At 42.6% G+C, this 27,411-nt stretch overlaps 2 protein-coding genes across 2 annotated transcripts; both read left to right on the plus strand.

Annotated features, from left to right (window-relative positions):
• The first annotated feature begins 4,638 nt into the window (after positions 1 to 4,638).
• On the plus strand, positions 4,639 to 6,161 carry ch25h (cholesterol 25-hydroxylase). The gene has a single exon (XM_010864851.5). It carries the CDS (start codon positions 4,660 to 4,662, stop codon positions 5,416 to 5,418), a length of 759 nt encoding a protein of 252 aa, XP_010863153.3. The 5' UTR covers positions 4,639 to 4,659; the 3' UTR covers positions 5,419 to 6,161.
• A 15,678-nt stretch (positions 6,162 to 21,839) lies between these two features.
• acta2 (actin alpha 2, smooth muscle) lies at positions 21,840 to 26,820 on the plus strand. Its single transcript, XM_010864841.4, has 9 exons — positions 21,840 to 21,944; positions 23,423 to 23,597; positions 23,840 to 23,968; positions 24,486 to 24,596; positions 24,809 to 24,893; positions 24,995 to 25,156; positions 25,320 to 25,511; positions 25,627 to 25,808; positions 26,252 to 26,820. The coding sequence occupies exons 2-9, from the start codon at positions 23,469 to 23,471 to the stop codon at positions 26,393 to 26,395; spliced, it is 1,134 nt and encodes a 377-aa protein (XP_010863143.1). The 5' UTR covers positions 21,840 to 21,944; positions 23,423 to 23,468; the 3' UTR covers positions 26,396 to 26,820.
• The last annotated feature ends 591 nt before the right edge of the window (positions 26,821 to 27,411 follow it).

Below are 27,411 nucleotides of genomic sequence, written 5' to 3' on the forward strand. Positions count from 1 at the left end.
ATAAATAATCAAAGGACATCTGTATGATGCGTGGCCTTATTTAATTGGACCAGTGTAATTACAGGTGACATTAAGCTCCTCACAAATATTGATAAATGCATACTATATTACAATTTTATCCAACCATTTCAAAATATAGGATACATACCAGTAAAGCTACAAAACTCCCTCTTGCTACTGATGTGTTTATTTAACACATCAACAAACAGTGTGGCTCCACACAACACTTTTAACGACAGATCGGCTTGCTTCTACCTGATGTTCTAGTACCTTCTTGTGAGAGAGACCTTCTTGTGTATTTGCTCTCCTTCTCTCTCACACACATGTAAAACTACCTCTGTCACATTTACAAACCTAAATTACGAATGCAACCAAGCTCAGATCCAATGTGCCTAGAGGGCCATACGTGAACAACAATCAACTCAACACCACTGAAGGCCACAACGAAGCGGAAAGACAACTTTGTAGGCATACAGATCCATTCTATGACAACAACCTTAATAGATAAGCATGGACACACTGACACTCATCACCATCTATATCAGTCGATCCAGCACAAAAATATGACCAATGCACGAACGAGCACCACAAAGGCAGGATGATAAAATATGCTTTCACTCACCAAGGCTGAGGGCTCACTTGAAGAGAAAGGTATCACGGCGGTTCTTCCTCTGGGCAAACTTTTTGATAACTTTGGGAATTAAGTCATGTAGCTGCTGAATCAGCTGGCTTTCGTTGGACAACATGGCCAATGCGTTGAGTCGTGGCTGTCCCAAGGTATTGCAAGTGAAGGTTTTTACCCTCTTCAAGGTGGAAAAGTTCCTCTCTGACTCGGATGTCGTCAAACGTGTTGTTATGATAATTTTCAGCAGAGTGACAGTCTCAGCAAAAGCCTCCTCTAGGTTGTTCTCATGGATGGATCTTAACAGAGACAGGGCCGTCTTACCAGTGTGAAGCTCAGTGTGGCAATACAGAGTGGTCAGCTCAGAATTCAACTTTTCCTCGTTTCCTAGAGGCCATAGTTTCACCGCACAGTCAAGCTCAGATGTAGGGAATGACTGGACAAATTGTCAGAAGAGCGAACTGTCAACCAGCTTGGCAGCAATCAGGTGGTCACTCTGTGAAAACCACTGCTCCACCAGGGAGATGACTGTGTCGCATGCCTCCTTCATCACTGGCGCTGTGTTGGTTACTCCTTGGCCTGTTCCATCGTGAACGCTGGCAGCCCATTCATCAGTTTGCTTCCGCATATTCTGGACATTCTCCTTGAAACAGGTGAGCGCACTGCTAATCCCAGATGCATCGAGTGTTGTATAAAACATAAATGTCTGAGTTTTTTGACAGGCCATATGCCTCATTTATGGTGGGCTCATCCCATCCTGGTTGTGTGCGTATGTCCTCCATACACAGGAGCAGCACAGTGCGGTTTTCCCAAACTGCATTGACAGTTCTACTTTTAAAGTTCCATCGTACAGCGGGTGGCCTTGGAATGCGTCTCTGTGTTGCCTCCTCAAGTGCCACAACACGTTTTGAAGCGCCAGAGTAAAAGGTGGCAAAAGCAGTTAAATCTGCAAAAAACAACTTCAGGATGCTCATCCTTGCTGAACAAAGTTGCTGCAAGGTCAGGTTCAGCTGGTGAGCATAGCAGTGAACAAACTGGGCATGTGGGTATGTCTCTTTCATTAGCGTCTGTAACCCCCTGTACGTTTCTACTCATTACAGCCGCACCATCATAAGTCTGAGCGATCTGCTTTTCTCCCAGCTTCAGTGGTTCCAGCACACCCTTGATGCTATTAGAGAGGCTGAGTCCAGTTTTATCTTTGACTTCCACAAACTTCAAAAACCCCTCTGTCACTATATTGTGGGGCAACATGTATCGCAACACAACCACCATTTGTGATTTACAGGAGACATCAGTTGTCTCATCTGCCTGTATGGCAACAAGTGATGTCTCGGTCTAACAGTTTGTTTTGTACAGTACTAGATGTCGCTTTGAAGATGGGCCAAAGGTCATAGTGCCTCTGAAGTGTCGAATCGCCCTCACACATACACTGTAAAACCTAATAAGTTCAGAATACTCAAAACTTTTACATCAAAATATTTAAGTCAACTAAATTAATTTGGTTAAGTAAGTAATTACTTAAAAATTACTATTTATTGGAACTTAATAGTTTTTAAAATATTTATTTCAAGTTAACTGTTCCAGGCACGTCCAGCTGGGAGGAGACCTCAGGGTAGGCCCAGGACTAGGTGGAGAGATTATATTTCGACACTGGCCTGGGAACGCCTCGGGATCCCCCAGTCAGAGCTGGCAAATGTGGCTCGGGAAAGGGAAGTTTGGGGTTCCCTGCTGGAGCTGCTGCCCCCGCGAACCAATACTGGATAAGCGGATGAAGATGAGATTAAGTTAACTGTACATAGAAATATGGAAGAAAATGATTTCCCAATATGCATTGCCCTTTAAATGAACTCTAGAGTACCACCCATGACTGTATTTGTTAATGCCTGAGACATGGTTATTGAATACAGTTCCTCCTTTTGTCAATTCCTTGTCAACAGTTATAAAATATTAAACTGTTAATACTTAACATATTCCTAAATCCTTATTTTGAAGTCCTTATTTTGTAAGCCTCCACCACGAGCTCATGGACCGTTCTTTTCAGATTCTGTCAAAATATGATGTGAAATGTCTAGCACAGTTGCTAGAAAGACATGTTTAAAAATCATTCCTAACTTTAAGGAAATTCCCAGACTTTCAAAATGAAAATCAACACTACTGCTAAGATTTCTGGGAACTTTGCAAAGCTACCCATATGGCATTGGTTTGCAAAGGAATGCATAATTTCTATTGGAACCAGAACATCTGAAACAAAGATGGATATATTATGTAATTGTTACAATCATTTCAGTAGCGGGTGCAAAATAGATGTTTTACTAAATGATTGGATTACTTTATACAAATGTATGTGTTTGATGTTTCTGTAGCTAATCAGGCAAAGTACATGCAAAAAAAGGATAATAAAATGTTTTCCAAAATATCAACTTGAAGCAGAGCATGTTGGGAACATTTTCATTTTAAACTTAAAAATGTAGTAAAAGTCATGAAAACATAAACATTTAAGTTATTGGGAAAATTTATCTAACTTTGAGTTACACTTAATAGAAACATTTGAGTAAGAAATGCATTAGGGTTTACAGTGTAGTCTCGAAAATACATCTGAATATTCCAGGATTCAGGGAGTCCACCGACTCGTCGTGCCCCCGCAGAGCGGTTTCACATTTTCCTCACAGTTTAATACATGTTATGATCCGACTGAGAACGTACCTGTTTTCCTCCACCTGTTTGTTATGCTGCTCAATGGAGCGCCTGTATGCACTGTCAACTTGGGCTGGGACATTTACCCTTCCAAGTAAGCCCAATTTCACATTATCCAGATGACTCTCGCTGCTATCATCTTTTGCAATCTTCTCAGAAAGATGTTTCAAATCTTTGTAACCCGTCCTCAAACCAAGTAGCATCTCCACCAAATAGCAGACATGGAAAACAGAAGAGAGCCTTCTTTTGGTTGCTAACCATTAGCCACTTTTTCTTCAAAAACCACTCCACGTTAAACCTGTGGTTACTTTTAGAGATGACAATATCCCATGGCTGATGAGCACCAAGTCACTTTACTTCAAGTTTCTTTTTCAAATTAAGGGTTTCAGACAGACAGCCAATCAGGTCTGAAATATGAAATGACGCTGTAGTGGGCCTACCAGCTGTCAGCCCCTCATGGCATCACATGTATGTGATCTACATTGATCACACTAACATTCTGAGCATGCATATTAATATTTTCACACGTACAATGTACATTGCATTGTGAGAGAGGTGCTAGCCCCACATTCACGCTTAGCCTATGGCCTACTACTGCAAACTCGAATCGGCAGAACGCAGTCTGAAGCAGCAAGGCAGGGACCAATAAACATGAAATAAAATCCTAACAGAAATGATATGCAATTTAGGAAGATGCTATATTCGTAGATAATAAATTATAGGATATAATCTTTGAGAAATAAAATAATTTTGTTGCAGTTCTTTCTGTTGACAACAGGTGGGGCTGGTATTGTAGAATTATGTTGGAGTGTGAAGTCCATGTTCAAATAGGTTACGTCTTACCTGTCTTAATTATTAGGTCGCCTGTTTGTTTTTTACTGACATTACCCTAATGGAAAGATGCACGTGGAACACAAAACCGTTGTTTTTAGTTTTTTGATTGTACAGTTGCAGTGTACACACATGAAAGGGAAATGGAAAAGGGAAAGCACAAGATGACGTGATCAGAAAGTGAATCTTGGCAAATGTCCAGGCAAAGCAGAACTTCTCAAGAGCGTCAAATTACTTTAGAGTTTAGTCTCTTAATACTTTCATTGCTTCTAAGCTACACGATAGACCTTACACTAACACACATATTTGGTTTTGAATGTATTTAGAAGAAATACGACATTTATTGCACTTCAGTTCCACTCACAAATCATTTGAGAAATTCCCAGGAAGTTCAGGAAGTCTTTATAAGGACTAGTGGGGCGGATACTAGTCAAACAGAGCACATAAAACAACTTTCACTAGAGGTTGCTTAAACACTCACGTTGAGCTTCTCCTCAACTTGCCTGTACACAATGCTTCTACAGAGCTTATGGGACTTTATTCTGGGATATCATGCGTGGCTTAGATCGCCTTTCTTCCCTGTCCTTTTCTCCCTCAGCATCTACCTTATGTTCTGTATGCCCTTCTTGGTGCTGGACTTTCTCTCGCCCAGGCTAGCCTGGATCAGGAGCTTTAAGATCCAGCAGAAGAGTCATGTATCCTGGACTATGATGTGGAGCTGCCTGGCGCATTCCCTCTACATCCATGTGGTGTATCTCTTCCCTGTTACTGTGCTGCACTGGTATTGGAGACCAGCCAGCTTCATAGCCGAGGCCCCCGGGATGCTGCGCTTCATCTGGGACATTGTTGCCTGCCTCCTGCTCTTCGACTTCCAATACTTTGTCTGGCACCTGCTGCATCATAAGGTGCCCTGGTTATACCGGACATTCCACAAGGTGCACCACAAGCACACGTCTACCTTCGCCCTGACCACTGAATACTCAGGGGCCTGGGAGACGCTGTCTCTGGGCTTCTTCGCTGCGGTCAACCCCCTGCTGCTGGGCTGCCACCCCCTGACTGAGATGCTCTTCTTTGTGTTAAATATCTGGCTCTCTGTGGAGGATCACTGTGGCTATGACCTACCCTGGTCCACGCATAGACTGGTGCCCTTTGGGCTGTATGGGGGAGCTCCGCACCATGACCTGCACCACCTGAAGTTCAAGTCCAACTTTGCTCCTTACTTTACCCACTGGGACCGGCTTTTTGGAACCCTGCACAAGCCCTCTGACTAAAGAACTGAGGAATATGCAAGTGGACTTATCAATGATCTTTTACGTTAAAAGAATTGGATGCAGAATGAAACTGTTAACTGTCTTCTCAATCAGCGAGTAGAGCATGTTTGACAGTGGATTCATATTTGCATGGTCTCTATTAGAAGAGATATTGAAGTGTCCTAGGGTGGTCCAGCTGTCTGTAATGCTGCAGGTTTCCTTCAAATTCAGCCTAATTCCCACCTCTCTCTTGTTATCTATTTGTACTTTCTCTCTGCGTTTTAGCAAAATGTACTTTTTTATCAGGTTTTTTTTTTTTTAGAAAGAAACTGTTAAGGGGTTAAGACACTTTGTGATGTATTTTTTTTTTTATATAAATGCTATTTATATTAATATTTATTTCATGATATATGTGATTTAATGTATTTCTGTACAGCCTTTACGTATTCTCTGAGTGTTGTCTATGTAACTCTGTTGGTAGAACATGGCATTTACAATTCCAAGATTTTTTGTTCACTTCCCACACTGAGGCCAGTATTAAAACATTTATGAAAAAGAATGCATTACATATGTAGAATATCTAAAAAAATTACATTTACAGTTCATACTAGTTTACTGATCATTGTCATTATCGTTTCAATCAGGCTGAATGACTGAAGACTATTTTAAATTATTGTATTGCCTGCTCAGTGCTTATGGATCAACATGCTGAAAAAATGCAGATGTTTCAAGCTGAATCAGCATTAAAAAACAAGAAACAATAAAAAAAGTAACAAAAATATTTGTGTGGCTCACTTTCATGAACTGATATATTCTTGATTTACAATGGCTTCAGACAGTAATTAAACCCCTTCAATTTCTCCATATTTGTGTATAAACTGCTCAGAAAAAGGGAACACTAAAATCACACATCGGTTCTCGATGAACAAAATATATAAAAGTCTAAAATCTTTACTGTACATTGTGTAATTTTTTGAGAACAAAATGACACAACAACAGTCAGTAAAACCAAAATCACCAACAGATTGAGGGCTGGATTCAAACTCACACCGAAAATCAAAGTGTACAATTGAAATCACAGGCTGCATTTCATCCCGGTACATAACCGCAGTCAGGGTACCGTTGGCTAGCACATGGAGGCCTGTGTGACCCTCCATGTCTTCCCAGACCATCACTGGCCCACCGGCAAACCGGTCATGCTGGATGATGTTGCAGGCAGCATAATGTTCACCACGGCATCTCCTCTCTTTCACATCGGTCACATTTGCTCAGTGTGAACCTGCCAATTCTGGTGTTCTCTGGTGAATGCTAATCCAGTTGCACGGTGCTGTGCACAAAGGAGCAGATACCGGTCCTGCTGCTGGGTTGTTGCCCTTCTACGGACCTGCCCAGCTCTCCTCATGTAACAACACGTCTCCTGGTATCTCCTCCATGCTCTTGAGAGTGTACTGGGAGACACAGCAAACGGCATGGATGTGCCAACCTGGAGGAGTTAGACTACCTGTGCAACCTGAAGTGGCTGCAGGGACCTCCTCATGCTACCAATTGCCAGTGCACCTGTTGTCACTTTCATTTGCCCCAAAACACAATTGCTTATGCTTCCTGACCGGACAGATCGATATCCCTGTGTTTTACTGTGATGATTATGTGTTCCCTTAGGTTTTATGAGCAGTGTTAGATTCTGTCCACTTTTGATCTGTCAACAAAATGAATGCAACCCGTAGTCAGGGGAGAATCTTCTTTATTTGCATGAGTCCAAGATGTTGATCTTCCATAGTTCTTACATGTTCTCCAATAATTACAAAGTTAACACAGTCTTTAATGCCAGGACACATAGGAGCCTGTCAGTGCTCATAGCCAACCATTACACCGTCCATTATCCTCCACCACATTTCCAATAGTATCTGGCTGTCTTCCAATCACATAAGTGTATTCTACATCCTAATCTTATATGTCCTGGTATAGTGTCCCCTCTTGAGTTCTTGGCAACACACACTTATCAGGTTGTTTGGGACCCCTCAATAATAAGCACCAGATGTTTGCTATACATTAACTCATATATCACAAAACAGTGAAGTCCCATTCCTCTGTGTTGTGTTCATTAACAAGAGTATGGAACTAAAATACACCTATTTTATCAGGTAAAGACATGCTTTATCACAATGGTATGTTCCAACCTACGGTCCATGGGTCTATTCATAGTCTATGAGAGTCACGTGGACAACTCCTATCAGGAGGTATGGACAGGATGTGTGGGTAGGGTGTGTGGGGCCCATCAGTAACAGGCCCGGCACCACGTCCCATCTATTGGCTTATGTGTGTCAATTTAATGAAAATAAAAAATCAGACCCTTTTCCATTACATTTCAAATTGAGCTCAGATGCCGCTAATGCAAAACCTAATGCATTTTATTCTGAAAAAATATTTTGAGAACCAAATATTTATTTGAAAACTACACTCACTTAAAGGATTATTAGGAACACCATACTAATACTGTGTTTGACCCCCTTTCGCCTTCAGAACTGCCTTAATTCTACCTGGCATTGATTCAACAAGGTGCTGAAAGCATTCTTTAGAAATGTTGGCCCATATTGATAGGATAGCATCTTGCAGTTGATGGAGATTTGTGGGATGCACATACAGGGCATGAAGCTCCCGTTCCACCACATCCCAAAGATGCTCTATTGGGTTGAGATCTGGTGACTGTGGGGGCCATTTCAGTACAGTGAACTCATTGTCATGTTCAAGAAACCAATTTGAAATGATTCAAGCTTTGTGACATGGTGCATTATCCTGCTGGAAGTAGCCATCAGAGGATGGGTACATGGTGGTCATAAAGGGATGGACATGTTCAGAAATAATGCTCAGGTAGGCCGTGGCATTTAAACGATGCCCAATTGGCACTAAGGGGCCTAAAGTGTGCCAAGAAAACATCCCCCATACCATTACACCACCACCAGCAGCCTGCACAGTGGTAACAAGGCATGATGGATCCATGTTCTCATTCTGTTTACGCCAAATTCTGACTCTACCATCTGAATGTCTCAACAGAAATCGAGACTCATCAGACCAGGCAACATTCTTCCAGTCTTCAACTGTCCAATTTTGGTGAGCTAGTGCAAATTGTAGCCTCTTTTTCCTATTTGTAGTGGAGATGAATGGTACCCGGTGGGGTCTTCTGCTGTTGTAGCCCATCCGCTTCAAGGTTGTGCGTGTTGTGGCTTCACAAATGCTTTGCTGCATACCTCGGTTGTAACGAGTGGTTATTTCAGTCAAAGTTGCTCTTCTATCAGCTTGAATCAGTCGGCCCATTCTCCTCTGACCTCTAGCATCAACAAGGCATTTTCGCCCACAGGACTGCCACATACTAGATGTTTTTCCCTTTTCACACCATTCTTTGTAAACCCTAGAAATGGTTGTGCGTGAAAATCCCAGTAACTGAGCAGATTGTGAAATACTCAGACCGGCCCGTCTGGGACCAACAACCATGCCACGCTCAAAATTGCTTAAATCACCTTTCTTTCCCATTCTGACATTCAGTTTGGAGTACATGAGATTGTCTTGACCAGGACCACACCCCTAAATGCATTGAAGCAATTGCCATGTGATTGGTTGATTAGATAATTGCATTAATGAGAAATTGAACAGGTGTTCCTAATAACCCTTTAGGTGAGTCTATCTCCATTGTCATTTTACTATCAGCCACTATCCATTTTGGCTAGACTTCCCCCTTAGCTTGAAACTTTTTTGTTGATTGATACACAAGTTCTTCATTTGCACTTTTGACCCCACAGTTGTGGGCGGGCTTTAGTGCGAGATGTGGATGATGCTTCTCCATTGGTCAGAAATGTTTTGAGTGTCAGTTTGGCTACAACCAATTGAAACAAAAAGGATTTATCCTTGACAAAAAGACACAATTGTACCTTTATAGGCAACAGTCTCTGCAGCAGTTCGTCAAGGCCCTTATAGTAGAGTGGCTACATGGTCAGGATTGAGACAGGGCTAATGGTCAGGATTGAGGCAGGGCTAATGGTCAGGATTGAGGCAGGGCTAATGGTCAGGATTGAGGCAGGGCTAATGGTCAGGATTGAGGCAGGGCTAATGGTCAGGATTGAGGCAGGGCTAATGGTCAGGATTGAGGCAGGGCTAATGGTCAGGATTGAGGCAGGGCTAATGGTCAGGATTGAGGCAGGGCTAATGGTCTGGATTAAGGAAAGGATGAACAGTGTGAAATAAAAAGATGTCCTTGAAGAAAACCTGATTCAGAGCAATCAGGACCTAAGCCTGGTGCAAAGCTGATAGTGACAAACCAAAGAAGATTCAAAGCTGTGATCGCTGCCAAAAGTGTTTCTAAAAAGTTTGGAATAAAGGGTTTAGTTTTTGTTCTCAATATATCGTTTTTTCATTATTGGGTGTTGTGTGTATATTGATGGCTAAAGAATATGAAGAAAGTGAAAGGGTCTGAATAGATTCGGAAGGCTTTGTATAGTTATGCTAGTTTTCAAATTCAGTAAATCTCTTATCATTGTGAGCAAAGAGGATAACACACCAGCAACAGATTTTTATCTGGCCCCTGTGCGCTGACCAGGGAAGGAATTAGTAATATAATGTGAATGGATCTGATAGTATTTTTACTTATTCTATCTGGACAATGATGATATTTTGCCAAAATCCCTGGGTGACATAAGCACAGATGTTTCCCGACATCTCCTGATTATTGGGAATACAGTTTGAAGTTCCCTCATTAAGAATGTGCAAAAATCAAAGGTGACTCACTCATTGCACACTTCCTCCCCGAATGAATATCGGGGTAAAAATCCAAAGGAAATGACATACTTCCTGGGATAAGAGGAAATGGAAAAATGTCCAGAACAGAAACTCAACCCATTCGCAGACCAGAAGTGTATACTTTGCTAATAGATTGGGGGGGTTACCATTGTTCAGTGACTTGATGCAATAAAAACAGACATTATGAGGCATTCTTACAAAAAACTATTGATTTTAACTGATTTTAATGGATGTTCCACCAAACATTTAATTTACCATGTTAGTGGAATAAATGTGTAAGTCAAAAGTAAATAATCATTCAGACTGATCTTTTAGAGTTGAGACCTCTAAGGTCACAAAAACGAAGTCAGACTGTCATCTTTAGAGATACCTTTAGGACCAATAAGTCTGCATTCTTTGAGCATTTATGAATAGCTTAATAAAGAATAGGTAATTGGACGTCAGCAATGCAAGGACAGAGATTTCTTAATGGGATTGGAGGGCAAAAATGTGAATGTCCAACTACTGTTTCATACTGAAGATTATGAAAGCCTAATTTCATCTGAACAGAACCAAACATGTCTGAGGTAGGTTACTTTTCAGCTTTCACTTTGCTTAGCCTCTTCCCATTCTGCGTGGCAGCTGGCCATCCCAGACATAGTACATTATGTCCTAAAGTAAACCAGACATGTTGATTCAGACTCCTGAAAAAATGTTGGTATTACTGTAACTTCAAATAATGTAATATCTACAATAAATGTATAGTTGCGCAACATCTTCTGGAACATACGGAAACATTGTGACCCTAGAAAAGTTGACAGAAGTTGTTGGATTATTGTGTGAAACAGGGAGCCCGGGCCCCGATTTTAGTAGGTAACATATTTCCTGTATATCCGATTTACGCAATGATTTTAGTTATATATTTATTTTGGCCCGCCTCCATACCCCCCAAGATTTTGCAGAGCAAATCACAACAGGCACTGCTGGCCAGACACCACACATGCTGTCCCTCTTCCCAGACCCAGACATGCCGGAGCCAGGCAGTGAGTGCACTGTATCATACCAAAATCACCAAATTGTTTCCACAGCCCAACTACAGTATGTTTCTTGAAGAGGCATTTTACCAAAGGGACATTTCTTGAAGGGGCATTTCACTCGATGAATTACTAATGTTAGCAATGACACATTGGTGTCATGAAAACACAAGATCACCTCGACACAATCTAGAATGAGTTCCAGAATTCAGAGCAAATGTATATACTGCCTTCTTAAGAAGCATGGTAATTGGAGAATATGGCAGTAACGGGTATGCGTGAGCACTTTTTACCAAAAAACAACTAAAATCAACTATATTTGGTTTTAGTTGCATGGGTAATGTTTTTTTCTTGGCCCATGCAGTAGATTGCTATCAGGGCAAGAAACCAGCTTAGTCAAGTTGTAAAAAACGAAATTGTTCTTTTAATCCAAACTGTCCCTAGGTGGTTTCTGAAAATGAATATGTTCTTACTCACTTAAAAGACAAATAGACCTTTTACTATGAATATGTGTTAACATCCTGAGTCACTTTGAAAGGTTAATATTTCCTGCTCAAACCCCTTTCTCTGACACTACTCCTGAAATATTTTTATGACACAAACGCAACATGATAATACATGGAGGAAGATATGCTTGCATGCAATGAATCAACTGTAAATATTCAGCTTTCACAGTCTAAAGATCCAATTACATACAAACAGCAAATTAGCTCTTATTTTAAAAATTATTTCTAAGCATTGAATAACAGCATTGTAACTGATTAACTACAATTCATACATGGGTGACCAATCTGACACGTCTAGGTCTATAAAACAATAACTCACAAGGTCGATTTGAGAACAGCTCCATTGTTTAAAAGGAGTAACTTAAATAAACAAACCTTTTCTTTCCTTTCTAATGTCCCTCTCCCTACATACAGTTCCGGACATTTCTTTGAGACCACATCACCTTTTTCTTTCCTTTTCAAAACAGTTGAAAAGGAACGTCTTGAGTGAGGAACAGACGTGTTCAATTTGCAGTGGTCTCTTAATTTTAACCCTTCTGTTCCTCATTCAAAACATTCCTTTTCGAGGTGCAGTGGTCTCTTAATTTTTTCCGGAGGTGTATGTAGTTTAGTTTAGTTTATTGGTTTATAATAATGTGGACAACCTCTTTCAATAAAAGAGCAGCTTTAGCCTCTACGGCTAATTTCCAGCTGTAGTCCCCAGCCAGTTGTAGGGAGAGTGACATTATTTCTCAACAACAAGCAGGAACTGAACAACCATATTTATATTCTCTATATAAACCGATCAGCCATAACTTTATGATCACCTGCCTAATATTGTGTAGGTTCCTCTTTGTGCTGCCAAAACAGCCCTGACCCGTCGAGGCATGGACTCCACTAGACCTCTGAAGGTGTGCTGTGGTATCTGGCACCAAGACATTAGCAGCAGATCCATAAAGTCCTGTAAGTTGCGAGGTGGGTCTTCCATGGATCGGACCTGTTCGTCCAGCACATCCTACAGGTGCTCACTCGGGCTGAGATCTGGGGAATTTGGAGGCCAAATCAACACCTTGAACTCGTTGTTGTGTTCTTCAAACCATTCCTGAATCATTTTTTCTTTGTGGCAGGGTGCATTATCCTGCTGAAAGAGGCCAATGTCATCAGGGAATACCGTTGCCATGAAAGGGAGCACATGGTTTGCAACAATGCTCAGGTATGTGGTACATCCACATGAATGGCAGGACCCAAGGTTTCCCAGCAGAACATTGGCCAAAGCATCACATTGCCAATAACCATTGTAGGTGCTTTCGGCAGTGGACAGGGTTCAGCATGTGCACCCTGACTGTTCTGCAGCTACGCAGCCCCATATGCGACAAACTGTGATGCACTGTGTGTTCTGACACCTTCCTATCAGTACCAGCATTAACTTTATCAGCAATCTGAGCAACAGTAACCTCGCCTGTTGGATCGGACCACACGGGCCAGCCTTCACTCCCCACATGCATCAGTGAGCCTTGGCCACCCATGACCCTGTTGCCGGTTCACAGCTTGTCCTTCCTTGGACCATTTTTGATAGGTATTGACCACTGCAAACCAGAAACACCTCACAAGGGCTGCAGTTTTAGAGAAGCTCTGACACAGTCGTCTAGCCATCACAACTTGGCCCTTGTCAAAGTTGGTCAGTACCTTACGCTTACACCACAAATTATTTTATATGCACTACCAAAAGTTTGGGGTCACTTAGAAATGTCCTTGTTTTTGAAAGAAAAGCAAATTTTATATCCATTAAAATAAAATAGAATAAATCTGAAGTACAGTGTACACATTGTTAATGTTGTAAATGATTAATGTAGCTAGAATCTTCTGGTTTTCAATGGGATATCTAGATATACAAAATATAATGTTGTTTTAATGGATAAAACATTTGCTTTTCTTTCAAAAAAAAAGGACCCCAAGCTTTTGAACGGTAGTGTATATACATATATAAACAATTTAATGGTGGAGGCTAAACAGTAACCCAGTAGTTATCACTGCTACAGGTAGAAGTACATTTCAGAACATTGTTTATTGGGTAAGCTTGGAAAATACATAGTAAGACTACCCAGGAATGGGCAGACTCAGAGTTTGTAACCTAACTCCAACATTGTGTTAGTTCCCCTTAGGGCGAGTTACTTCATTCCCATGTAGTCTTTGTACACACAATTACATTATGAAACAAATATAGATAGGGCACCATAGTTTTTCAAACCTTAGTTATAGTTCATCTGTAACTTGTTTAAACTGGACTTTGGAGTGGATAAATGTATCCAGTAGTATAATATTTGGTCCTGATTATAATATGGCATGTTTTAATTAGGAAAAACTAAATGCTGTAATTACTGTGATTTTAAAAGTAATTACATTATGTTAAGATGTTATTTTTAAGTAAGGCTTGTGGGAGTGTCTAGTGTTTATTCTATTACCATCTATTCCCTAGAAATTCTGAAGGCAGTCAGCTACGCAAATAGCATTCCCATTTTCCTCTAATGTCTGACACTGCCTTCGATTGTGTTATGACATACTTTTTTTATGAACGGAAAGATCATTTCGTCACATCACATTAGAATGTGAGAATGCAGCCAAGAGGAAATAAAATGGGAAAAAATAAACAGCACCACCTGCTGGTTGCATAGCCACTATTTTAATAAAACTTTCTATCAAATGTGCGCCTTTATGGGACATCTACTTAAGTCCTAGACATAATCAACTATTCCGTGTAAATATCCAGGCATTCAACCACTTGAGAATTTCCCTTTTTTAACTTCTATCATTCTGCCTTAAAGGATATATAGTAAAATACAGTGGTGACGACTGGAATACGGGTTTCATCACGTTGAACCAAGTAGGAAGGAAATGGAAAGCGATCAACAGCACCATCTACTGTTTGCATAGTTACCATGCATGTCTCAGCTCTGAGTCCTCGGACGGCTGCAGCATGGTGGTTACTGTGGTTGATCTCTGTCAGTCAGTGGGTACGCTCTCCCCAACATTAGTGTTTGGATCAATTCTATTTTAATTTTGGTAAATTCAAAGCATTGGAGAGGGTTGGAATTGTCCCCATCCATGCACCACATAGTTTGCTCTTGGCAAAAAAATTTTTTCAAATTCTCATTAATTTTCATTCTCCGACTGTCAAACATACAATGTAGAAATGGGCCGACGAGGCCACTGAGGAGCTGAAGGATTGCCTTGACACCACAGATTGGGACAAATTCCAAAAAAAAAACAATGCCAGACTACACTGACAGGATAACTTCCTAAATCAGAGTAGTGTTTTAGGAAAACCTTGGCATCACAAAGCAATGAAAAGCCATGGTTCACTGGCCTATCCACAAAGTCAAAGAAGAGTAGCTCAAGAGCCAGTACCTTTGTATGAAAGCTAAGAAAAAGAACAGGTAATTAGGTCAACCAACATACAGTGGGGAGAACAAGTATTTGATACACTGCCAATTTTGCAGGTTTTCCTACTTACAAAACATGTAGAGGTCTGTAATTTTTATCATAGGTACACTTCAACTGTGAGAGACGGAATCTAAAACAAAAATCCAGAAAATCACATTGTATGATTTTTAAATAATAAATTTGCATTTTATTGCATGACATAAGTATTTGACCACCTACCAACCAGTAAGAATTCCGTCTCTCACAGACCTGTTACTTTTTCTTTAAGAAGCCCTTCTGTTCTCCACTCATTACAACCTCCTTCCCTCAGTAAGAGCATTGAAGATGGGTCGTGGCTGGGTCTTCCAGCATGACAACTACCCGAAACACACAGCCAGGGCAACTAAGGAGTGGCTCCGTAAGAAGCATCTCAAGGTCCTGGAGTGGCCTAGCCAGTCTCCAGACCTGAACCCAATAGAAAATCTTTGGAGGGAGCTGAAAGTCTGTATTGCCCAGCGACAGCCCCGAAACCTGAAGGATCTGGAGAAAGTCTGTATGGAGGAGTGGGCCAAGATCCCTGCTGCAGTGTGTGCAAACCTGGTCAAGAACTACAGGAAACGAATGATCTCTTTAACTGCAAACAAAGGTGTCTGTACCAAATATTAAGTTCTGCTTTTCTGATGTATCAAATACTTGTATCATGCAATAAAATGCTAATTAATTACTTAAAAATCATACAATGTGATTTTCTGGATTTTTGTTTTAGATTCCATCACTCACAATTGAAGAGTACCTATGATAAAAATGACAGACTTTTACATGCTTTGTAAGTGGAAAAACCTGCAAAATCAGCAGTGTATCAAATATTTGTTCTCCCCACTGTATGTACAGTCAGACTGGCAAATAAGTTATTGACTGTAAACAAACCATTACAAAATACAAACAAAAGGGTCTTCCGACGACTTTCGACCAGACTGCTGGCTGTAGCCTTATGGGGGCCCAAAGCAAAATTTCATTTGGGGCCCCCTGTCCCCTATAAGTCTGGGGCTCCCTAGCTGTCAGAGGCCCTAAGCGAGTGCTTATGTCGCTCATGCCTGGAGCCGGCCCTTGTCGACCACTCACTGCTTAATTAACTACAGCAGTTCTACTGCAGATCTGACTCACAAAGGCCTCTCAATCACCAGGACACTTCACTTCTAACCCCATCTTGTCACGAGTTGGGTTGTAGAAGGACACAGACGCAGAGTCAAATAAATGTAGGTAATCCATGTTTAATAAAAAGAAAAGACTCAAACAAAACAAGCACCCAGTGCCGTGGGCTATTCCATACTGGGACAAAACCAAAATGAACCACACTGGCATGGCAAAACAAGGAACTTAAATAGAGTCCCCAATTGGAGGCAACAACCAACACCTGCCTCCAATTGGGGAGACCAAAAGGATTGGAGGTGGCTAGATGTGTCACCTCCTGTCCTGTCCTGACTATGCCCCGAGCCCAGCGCAGAGATGGCTAGGGGCATAACCAGGACATGACACATCTCCACTTCCCTCGGTCACACATCTTTAGGCCCCTTTATCTTTTACCCTGCCATCACAGGTTTGGCCTGGGTCTGCTTCTGCCAGAGAGAGATGTAAAACATACACACAGTGGTTTGTCATATGGCCCTCAATCAAGGTCCAGCATGACTTCAGTGCAGGGATGTAAGCAGACAAGATACACAGAACAAAAATGTACATGTACCATGAAACAATTTCAAAGAGCACACTGAAGTAAGTTACGACCACGAACTGCAGTCTGGTCAAGACCACGGTGGAGACCACAAAAATGCAGATAAGCCTCACTGAGATGTTTTTGACCAGTATTCCAGTTGGGTAAACTCACAATTTCATAAACTGTCGAGTGGCGTGTGTCAGATTATCCTGCAGGTAAATAAGCTGGATGTGGAGGTTTGGGCTGGTGTGGTTACTCGTAGTCTGCACTTTTGCCAGTTGGATATGCTGCCAAATTCTCTGAAAAAATCCTTGGATAAATCACGGTAGAGTAATTGCAACTCTGTTTCCAAAATAGTTTGGACGCTGCGTGCAATGTATATAAAAACAGAATTTAATGATGTCTACATAATTTAAACCCTATATTCAGTAGACAATAGTACAAAGACAACAAATCAAATGTTGAAACTGAGACATTTTATTGTTTCTTGAAAAATATATGCCCACTTTGAATTTGATGCCAGCTACAGATAAAAAAATATTATGTTTGTCAACGTAAGAGTTTGAGGATTTCATCATCCTCACATTCTGCACGTATCACAAACGCATGGTTCTGTAGTTGTCAGACTTTGAGGGAAAAGGAGGAGCAGGAGAACGAAGCGGTACGTCTTTGTTGTGTTTTTTAATAGTAGCGACAACGGCGAAGCTTAACAATGCTCTTTTGCAAAGCGAGACAATAACACACAAAGACAGGGGAAGCAGAGGGAACATATATACTGGGGGGAATGATGAGGATGAGAGTCAGGTGCGCTAAACAAGACAACAGGTGAAATGCATGAATGAGATGGGCGGTGGTGTTAGAAGACCGGTGACGTCAAACGCTGGAGCCTGCCTGCTGCAGGGGGAGGAGAGGCAGCAGAGGGCGCAGTCGTCACAGTAGTAAAAGAGTCCAGGTGCTAAAGTGGCCTGCCTGCATCCAGAACCTGTCACTCATTGAAAACATTTGGTGCATTATAAAACGAAAAATACGACAAAGGAGACCACAAACTGTTGAGCAGCTGAAATCCTATATCAAGCAAGAATGGGAATACATTTCGCTTTCTAAACTACAGCAATTGGTCTCCTAAGTTCCCAAACACTTACTGAGTGTTGTTAATAGAAGAGGTGATGCAACACAGTAGTAAACATGCCCCTGTCCCAACTTTTTTAAAATAGGTTGCTGGCATCAAATTCAAAAAAGGGCATGTAGTTTTCCACAAACAATAAAATTTCTGTTTCAACATTTAACATTTTCTCTTCATACTATTTTCAAGTAAATAAATATCACTTTTAACACAGCGTCCCAAAGTTTTTGTAAATGGGGTTGTAACATTATTTTCCGTGTCACGGGTGAAAGGGAACATCCTTTTAATGTCTCTCTTCCATGCAATTAACCGAACAGAAAAACAACAAAAGGAGAGCGCGACCACAAACTGAAGCATCGCAAAACAGACAGACAATTAGAGACAGAGAGATGCAGCTGCCTCTAACTGGGGAGAACAGAAAACAGTACCGCAGGCATGCTTAGACGCACCTCTGCGGTCAGGTCTCGACTTTGGCCCCCCATTCGCATGGAGATGGCTAGAGGACTCCATCCAGGACCTGACACTCTGGCAACATCACTGGTGGACATTCCTGCCGTCAGCATGCCAGCTGCCTGCTCCATTAAAAATGTGAGCCGTTTTTGGCTTTGTGTAAATACAAATTTTTGAGTGGCCTTTCACTATCCTCAATGCAATGAGCACCTGGTTAATGATTGTTCATAATTTACTATGCAATATAACACTAATAGTAAATAACCCATAAGCAGTTACACAATTCTGTGCTGTTCGGTTGATCATGAATTGTGATTAATTGCGGCAAATCCCATGAGTACACTTTCTTTAAAACATTTCGTTTTTCATTCCTAGTATTAACTCTCACCTTAATTTGTTGATGAAGATGTTTTATTTTATCCCAAAAGGGGGCAACAAGTACATTGTGAATGCCAGGGCTCTACAAGAGGAGAGAGCCGGGGCACTTGGCCAGATGTTGTGGTGGGGGAGTGGGGGGGGCGGCTGTACAAGAGACCTGGCCGATAACACCTGAAAATATAACAGGCTTCCGTTTTTCATCACAGTATTACAAACGTTTTTATTTCTTTGTGGAAGCAATACGACTGAGACTTTCAAGTCTAGCCAATCAGCAAATGGAACAAGGAACTGAAGACTGATGTACAGCAACTATACTTAAGCAAGCTAACCCCATTTCCCCAGATGTGCTGACACTATAAACACTAGAACACATTAGCCTACTAGAAGAGTCCCGTGCTTGCACACTCTCAGGGAGAAAATGGGCTTAGGTTCAAGCTCTGGGCTCGCTGGTTAAGAGTCGCCATAAGACATTCCAGAGCTGGCTGTGAGCAGATGCCTGTTGATGCTAAGCGTCCAATGAAAAGGCAGCAGGGAACGTCCTTAAAGAGCACAACTGCTTTGCCATTTTCGGTCAAAGCACGTGCCAAGAGAGCAGGGCTCTACTCAACACCCCACTGCACGCACTGCTCCGTTGATGTCTGCTGTGATGGACTGATGCCGAATGGGGTTTAAAGTGGGCTGGAGTGTTATCAGAGCTGATAGGTTGGAACAGTAGCAGAAGCAGCTGTGGTGAGATGTAATTATCCAGGACCAGCTTCCCCATAAATGCGGTAGACTCAAAAGAGGCTTGGGTGAAGGATAACAAGGGGATGGAGAAGATATGAAGTTTATGTAACAGAGAGGCATGGTTGTCTGAATATCATCTTTCTGTTCAAAAATGTCAAATAGATGATAACATGTCATCTGTGCTCAGTTAATAATACCGTTAAATAATATTGTATACCAACGTCCCTTGAAAATGTACCATACACTTTGCATATTTCTTAAAGGAAAGGAATCATCGAGACACTTGGGTTACGTAGATGTGTCTTCAGCAAGGCAAAGAATGTGGAGGTCTCATGAATATGAAGGGATGTCATTATGAGAGGAGAGTAGGGGAAGAGTACAACTAAACATGGAAATGAGGAAGTGCATAACACTGACCGACGTGTTGCCCAAGGAAATCTTCAGTTAAACATCCACACTGGCTTTTTCCCGGCAATATTTCATACCATGGATGCAGACGAAGAAGCGCACGCGCAAGCGCACGCAATAGTGTTTTTTTTCCCAGACCACACCTTCAGTGGGGTTATTTCTTCCCTTACATGCCTTGGGGGAGAGCGCTCTGCCAAATCTCCCCTTATTTACTGAACAGCTCCTTTTTTGGTGCTGCATTAAAGTCTGCCGTACACTGTTACTGTAGCAGAGTGGAAGGGAGATGAGCGGCTTCCCTCCTGTGTGTAAAGCTGACCTCCAGTTCCAGTCATCCCACGGCGAGACGCCAGTCATCCTAGCGTCGAAAGGTCACGGGTGTGTAGGGGACGCCCGGCCATTAGCGACAAGTGTCTGACTAATTTCAGTATTTCGGTTATTTAAGAAAAAATATTCTAAGATGTTATGTCGGGCATACTGCTGTGTGAGCATATTGCTTTACTGCATCGCGTGACTAATTCCAAGTTTTAAAATCTGAACAAAAGGAAGAGTCTAGGATTCTGTCTAGGATGGTGTCTAAACATCAACAAGCTACATTTCTTTGTCATAGCAAATCTTACATTCCAAGCATATTTTTTTAAGTGAAAAGGTTTAGCTTCTGTACTGCTAACGGGATTTTTTTGAATCCTACAGGAGATTGAAATCCCTCAAACAACCTGAGATTTATATTTGTTATAATGAAATTTGAATGATAGGATTTATGAATTAAATAAAGTTATTTATCATGGGGTGACAACCACAGTCTGCCATTTTTTTAAATCTAATGATAATGACCAATAACTGTAGCCTGGCAGAGTTACAGTATACTTCACTTCTTTAACTGAACCCAATGGCCCAATCCCACTGCTACCGTAATCATTCAACTTTCACTTCCTTATTTCATCTCTCAGCTTCTTGCCCTTCTTTCCCCACCCCCTGCTCTTCTTCACCATATCCTTTCAGACTGATAGGGCTTTGTGCTGTCCATTGCCAGGACATTGTCGTATCGTAGCATACCTCATCAGACAGAGAGTGCAGAGAGCCTGGGACTTGAGACTGAAGATGAGCTCATGGGTTTACAGTATGTGATCCCGCCAGCCCAGATTGTTTTTACCTTCCCCAGTCCCTAATTTACAACAAGCTAAACCTCTTATAGTTCATTTCTTTTTAGCTTTTTATTTAAAGGCTGCTTAAGAATCTGACAAAAGAATGAACTTGTTTTGTTTTCACGTCAGTACACTGGGTTGTTGCTGAAGAAAGGTATTATGGGGTCAAAATGTGTTGGAGAACCAGCAGTTGGTGACAAGTTATTTCGGCACCTTTAATAAAGCCTCAACATCCATTCTCCTGACTGTGGTCGCGCGCCTCACCTAACACAAGCCTCTGCCCACAAATGGTAGCATGTTCTTCTCACTGTGAGTGGCTGAAGAACTACACGTTGAGTTGCAAGATAATATCGGGGATCGGCTGAAAAGAGGAGCGTGGAATGACATAATCTGGAATTTAGAAAGCTTAGTTCGAGAATTCAACCGACCTCTATTTCAACATTAAACTAGCAGAGTAATAATATTGTCTAATAAATCTAATGGATGCCAAATGAAACAGCACACGCCGTATTTGTGTCCCTGTTGATGCACTCAGATGTCACTGTGTGTGTGTGTGTGTGTGTTTCTGTCACAAGGAGGCAGTCCTACAAGCTCAGTGCTGTGTGTTTATGTTCCAGGATGGTGACATCTCTTGCCTTTAAATGAAAAAAGGCCCCTGGAATGCCCTGTACGATGGGACTGGGGCCCATGGCTGAAGCCCCCGGATTGGACTGTTTTTCATCGACCATCCCTATAAGGCTTTGGCTGAGTGTGGCAGACAGGGAGAGTGCAGCCCCGGCTCCATGTTTGGGATGTGGGAGGCGTAAGCACAGGATGGGGGGCTAGGAACTACATAAACTCTCCTCAGACCAGTCAGGAGGTACACCCTCCCGGAGCGGCAGACCCCGGCCAAGCACTCTCAGGGTAAGTAGGCCACCACCTCTCCTGTCCTCTCCCATCCTCTCCTCTCCTACCTTATCCTGTCCTCTCCGGTCTGCCTGGCCGCCTCAAGTCAACGTCTTCGTTGTGTTAGCTTTGAATGCCACGTGCCAGTTGCAGAGGTCAGCACTTGACAGCACAAACCGGTGCTCAGCTTAAACCAGCCTTGTTAGCCTCAAAGAGATTTGGCTAATCTAACAGGGTCATGTAAATGCAAGAATGGGTTTCAGATATTTCACAGCTACTTGTAAGTCATTTTCTTTCTTTAATCAAACCTCTGGGGTGAGATCTTAAGTTGTTGTGGTTCATTTAAGCTGTGTGCTTGGGGAAGTGAGCATTGCTGTTTTTGCTGGAGCTAATTTGATGGAGTGTGGTAGAATGACACAGGTCTAAATACTGGAATTGCAAATGCATGTTTAAACTGTGGCATGGACTAGTCTAATTTTGCCTATACTTCATAGCTTTTTTTAGTTGATTGATTATAATTTGACACTTCTGTGTCTGTGCCATAATGCAGTAGAAGCATTTCTGTAAGGAACTGACTAAGTCTTGAACGTTTTCTGGAAAAGTCAGACTCAGGAATTCAGTCTTAAAACATTTGGGGAAATGATATCCACAGTTTTGTAATACCCAAGGGTTTCCAATATGCAAATTGAAATGATGGCTGGCTGTATACAGGGCTCTCTGTTATGTTCCCGCGGAGATCAGGATTCTTGGAGAGTTAGGCATGGGCATGGGCTGTCCTTCAGCGGTGAACTCCATCATAGCTGCTATGCCGGAAAGCACTGAAAATCCTTCATCCTGAAGGTCTATGACTAAATATGGTTCTCCTGGATTCTGCAGCCCTCTCCTTCTCCCTCCCTTCCCCTCCTTTTTTCTCAGCTTTCTTTTTTTTGTTGTAAACGTTTGTAGATAGGCAGGGCCAGAGACGGAGGGAGTGAGGTTTACTCAGTCCAGTCTAAAGACAGACATGACACTGCATCATTTCCTAATTAGGACATTTTCCCAGGGTGCTGCGTTCATTCATTACAGACTGGAGTACAACCCTAAGCCTAACTGAGGATGGTTGCTGGGTAACATATCGTATAGGGGGGAGTTCTGGTTATCATTGCGCTTTCATCAGCTTAAGATGTATTTTTATGGTGGTCAACTTTTACTTCAATTTCAATAGGAACCTGCTCATCCTTTATTCACACATCGGTTAACAGCGGATTTACCTGAGCCTTGTGATCCTGACGCGGTTATTATCAACAAAAGACACACAGAAACAGATTTAGTTTTAGTTTTTAGGGTTTTCATGAACTCTCCTCAGAAGGGTGTGGTCACGCACTACATTAGGGGATATACATACTCACCACTCGCAAACAGGCGTATGTTTGCACCATCCCACCCAACCACCCACCTACCCAACCAGCCGCAGCACACTGAGCGTTAACAGATTGTTCTCCCTGGTACCCCCACAGTGATTGTTTCCAGTCAGAGTAAGGAAGGTCAAGCAAAGAACCGACAATGTGTGATGATGAAGAGAGCACCGCCCTTGTCTGTGATAATGGGTCCGGTCTGTGCAAGGCAGGCTTCGCCGGGGACGACGCCCCCAGAGCAGTGTTCCCCTCCATTGTGGGCCGTCCCAGACATCAGGTGAGCCACCATTCGTTAATCATGAGAAGTTGAATGAGATGTTGACATCTGATTGGGCAATAGGAATGCGTCCAATTTAACCAGTTTTTTGTGTTCCTTGTTCAATTCTTAATTTCAAAGCATTTGTTTTTTACTGCTTTTTCAAAACAACTACCCGGTATGGTTTAACGCTACACACAGCAGCTATCTGTTGTACTCCAGTGTCAGCCCTCTGCAGTGTGCTGAATGTTTTCCTCCCCCAGGGTGTGATGGTGGGCATGGGGCAGAAGGACAGTTATGTGGGTGATGAGGCGCAGAGCAAAAGAGGTATCCTGACCTTGAAGTACCCCATCGAGCACGGCATCATCACAAACTGGGACGACATGGAAAAGGTGCTTCACCTCACTACACAGCGAGTAAACGCTGACACGGACCCATCAACAGCATGATTTAGACCGTCACAGGACCAGAACCAGACGCTTAGTTGCATGCTCTAACATGACATTCGGTGACTTTACATCACGACCACTGAAAATAGCCCCTCGGCCAATGTCACTCCCCAGACGGTATTTAAGAACTCTTTCATCGGTATTTCTATCCAGGGTCTATTCTCAGAACTTCTCCGTGATCATAGATCATGGGTTGGATTCAAATGGAGTCAGCTCAAGGGACCCAGGCATGTTGTTTGGCAGTAGTGGCATGTACGATGACTCATCCCCGATGACTAAGAGGCAAACACGTTGACCAATTAGCTCAGCTCCCGTGCTGTCAGCCGTCGACAGACGCGTGGAACAGATGGTCTTGATTCACTTAAGATCATATCAGTATTTATTCTCAACATCAACAATGTTTTTTGAGAGGATTTTGGATGGATATTGATTGGTTGCCGGGTTTTGTGGGGATGGGCAGATCTGGCATCACTCCTTCTACAACGAGCTTCGCGTGGCCCCGGAGGAGCACCCTACCCTGCTGACAGAGGCCCCCCTCAACCCCAAAGCCAACAGGGAGAAGATGACCCAGGTGAGGACCCTTGCACAGCACACGTTCTGATGTTTTCAGGGGGGGGGGCATCACCAACCCCGCCGCCCAAGGCGTTCTAACACACTGACAGACTGTATGTGTTACGTGGCACTGGGATCCGTGTGAATAAAAAAAATAAAAAAAAAATAAAACACTGTCAGAATCAAGTGTGACAAATATCACCGTGACCTAAATAAATGTTCCTGTTCTAGATCATGTTCGAGACCTTCAACGTTCCTGCCATGTACGTAGCCATCCAGGCCGTGCTGTCCCTTTATGCCTCCGGTCGCACCACAGGTCTGTCTCGCACACCCCGGTTAAAATCCAAGTTCCTTTACTGAATCCCGGCGATAGTGGACGATGGTCGTGAATTAACCGGTCGTGCTAACCCTGCACAGGTATTGTCCTCGACTCCGGTGACGGCGTCACCCACAACGTGCCCATCTACGAGGGTTACGCCCTGCCCCATGCCATCATGCGTCTGGACCTGGCTGGCCGTGATCTTACTGACTACCTCATGAAGATCTTGACAGAGAGGGGCTACTCATTTGTCACCACTGGTGAGTAGAAATTCTGGACTGGGCCGATCTCTGAAGAAGATATCCTCATGTTTTTACGGTGCTTTGTTTTTAAGCAGAGGCCTATACAGAAGCGCTGTTCTGCCGAAACGCCGGTCAGCATCAGTTCTTTTTCTGACCTCCGTCCTTATTCTCCTGTCTCCAGCTGAGAGAGAAATTGTTCGTGATATCAAAGAGAAGCTGTGCTACGTGGCTCTGGACTTTGAGAATGAGATGGCCACGGCTGCCTCATCCTCCTCTCTGGAGAAGAGCTACGAGCTTCCTGACGGTCAGGTCATCACCATCGGAAACGAGAGGTTCCGCTGCCCTGAGACCCTCTTCCAGCCCTCCTTCATCGGTAAACTCATTCTACTTTCCACTCATTCCAGTTGCCTGTTTCAACAGCTAATGATTAAGGTTTTTTCTCCTGACGGTCTTGTGACTCAGTTGGATTGACTCTGGTTTCTCCCTAGGTATGGAGTCGGCTGGCATCCATGAAACCACTTATAACAGCATCATGAAGTGTGACATTGACATCCGTAAGGACTTGTACGCCAACAACGTCCTGTCTGGTGGTACCACCATGTACCCAGGAATCGCAGACAGAATGCAGAAGGAAATCACAGCTCTGGCACCCAGCACCATGAAGATCAAGGTATGTAGAACATACTGTACAGACTTAACTGAAACAGCACTGTAGAAGATGTTATGCTGTGATTACATTTTTGGTCTAATCATAATGGTAAACTTATAGCTAGTCCGATATTGGCTCAAACAATTATTCTTTCATTTATTATTAAGAATCATAATAGGTGAGACATTATTTTAAAGAAGTTGTTGAGGCTCTCTGTGAAGCTTAATGTCAGTCACTGATATTGACTGACTGGGGCTACATTCAGTCAAACTTGCGTAACCGTATTTACTACGGTTATGCAAGTTTAGCTTTTTCCAATGGTCAAATTAACCTCGAACTACCACCAAGGTGACCCCCTTCTCATTTGAACATATTCCAACATAAGCTTCCATTTAGCGCTATTCAATTAAATACCACGCGTAATCGTTTCCGCCTGCGTAACACATATCTTCTGTGTGTATCAGATCATAGCCCCACCCGAGAGGAAGTACTCAGTCTGGATTGGCGGCTCCATCCTGGCCTCCCTCTCCACCTTCCAGCAGATGTGGATCAGCAAGCAGGAGTACGACGAGGCAGGCCCTTCCATTGTGCATCGCAAGTGCTTCTAAACAAGGCCCAGACCCGCCCAACCACTCCTGCCCAATCTCTGCTCTCGCTCTATTGCCTGTAAACTGTGAATGTCTCCCCCCCCATCCGTGTTTCTGTCTTTGCACTGTCCACCCCCGAGTGAATGAGTGTGGTGTTTTTTCTTGTTGAATGATTAAAGCTTGAATGTGCAGCTGATTTAAACTTTGGGAACATTCCTGGGGGAGTGTATGAAGACTTCAGCGTTGGCAATAGAAAGAGGCTGAACATGTTCCACAGAGCTCACATTCTCCCTCTTGTGTTCACTTTGTTCTGTACACCATCCCTGGAGGTGGCCAAGTCTCTGGCACGGCTTAGATCACTCCTAAGAGCTTCAACCATCTGACTGTTTGTAAAGACCCATGTGAACATAAACACCCCAGGAAGAAATAAAGCTCTCATACAAGTACCTTTGTCTTGCTCATACTTCATAGTATTAGTACTCATAATTAGGTGTGTTTGCTGAAAGCAAAGAATAACTTTCGAAATATATGTTTATTGCAATATGTTTCCCACTGCCTCGATGAGTCTATGACACCCTATTACGACCACCTAGGACTGGACACAACACCTTGTGATTACCACTTAGGACTGGGAAAAAGAATATGGCACACCCTGTTAAACTGACATTTACAGATGGAGGCTGTCATAAAGGGTAAAGACAGCCATCACCATTATTATTATTTTTTTTACAAATAAACTGTTGAACAAATGACGTGACTACAGGCTTGGCGGCTGTACAGGGCGTTACCAGTCTGCGCATTAGCTCTGATTCAGTTATTTTAACCACTGATGGATGTAGACACACTTAAAAGACTCCTTTCTGATTCAAAAGACACCAGATGTTTTATGTTATGGTGTACCAATTGCTTCCTTCAGGATAGAGGCTTCAGGATAGAGGCTTGCTTCCTTCAGGATAGACATTATTGAGAAAACAGTCCATGCCCAGAATTGTGGAGTAACTGGATATCTGGTCTAGTCTTCATAACCAGTTTTCATC

The sequence above is a fragment of the Esox lucius genome, chromosome 5, assembly GCF_011004845.1.
Source record: "Esox lucius isolate fEsoLuc1 chromosome 5, fEsoLuc1.pri, whole genome shotgun sequence".
Classification (NCBI taxonomy): Eukaryota; Metazoa; Chordata; class Actinopteri; order Esociformes; family Esocidae; genus Esox; species Esox lucius.

Excerpts from the sequence above, each read along its gene's own strand:
- ch25h (XM_010864851.5), top strand. The coding sequence starts at position 4,660 with ATGCTTCTACAGAGCTTATGGGACTTTATTCTGGGATATCATGCGTGG.
- acta2 (XM_010864841.4), top strand. The coding sequence starts at position 23,469 with ATGTGTGATGATGAAGAGAGCACCGCCCTTGTCTGTGATAATGGGTCC. Across the intron at positions 24,597-24,808 it reads ACAGGGAGAAGATGACCCAG|ATCATGTTCGAGACCTTCAA; the intron begins GTGAGGACCCTT and ends TTCCTGTTCTAG. Across the intron at positions 24,894-24,994 it reads TGCCTCCGGTCGCACCACAG|GTATTGTCCTCGACTCCGGT; the intron begins GTCTGTCTCGCA and ends AACCCTGCACAG.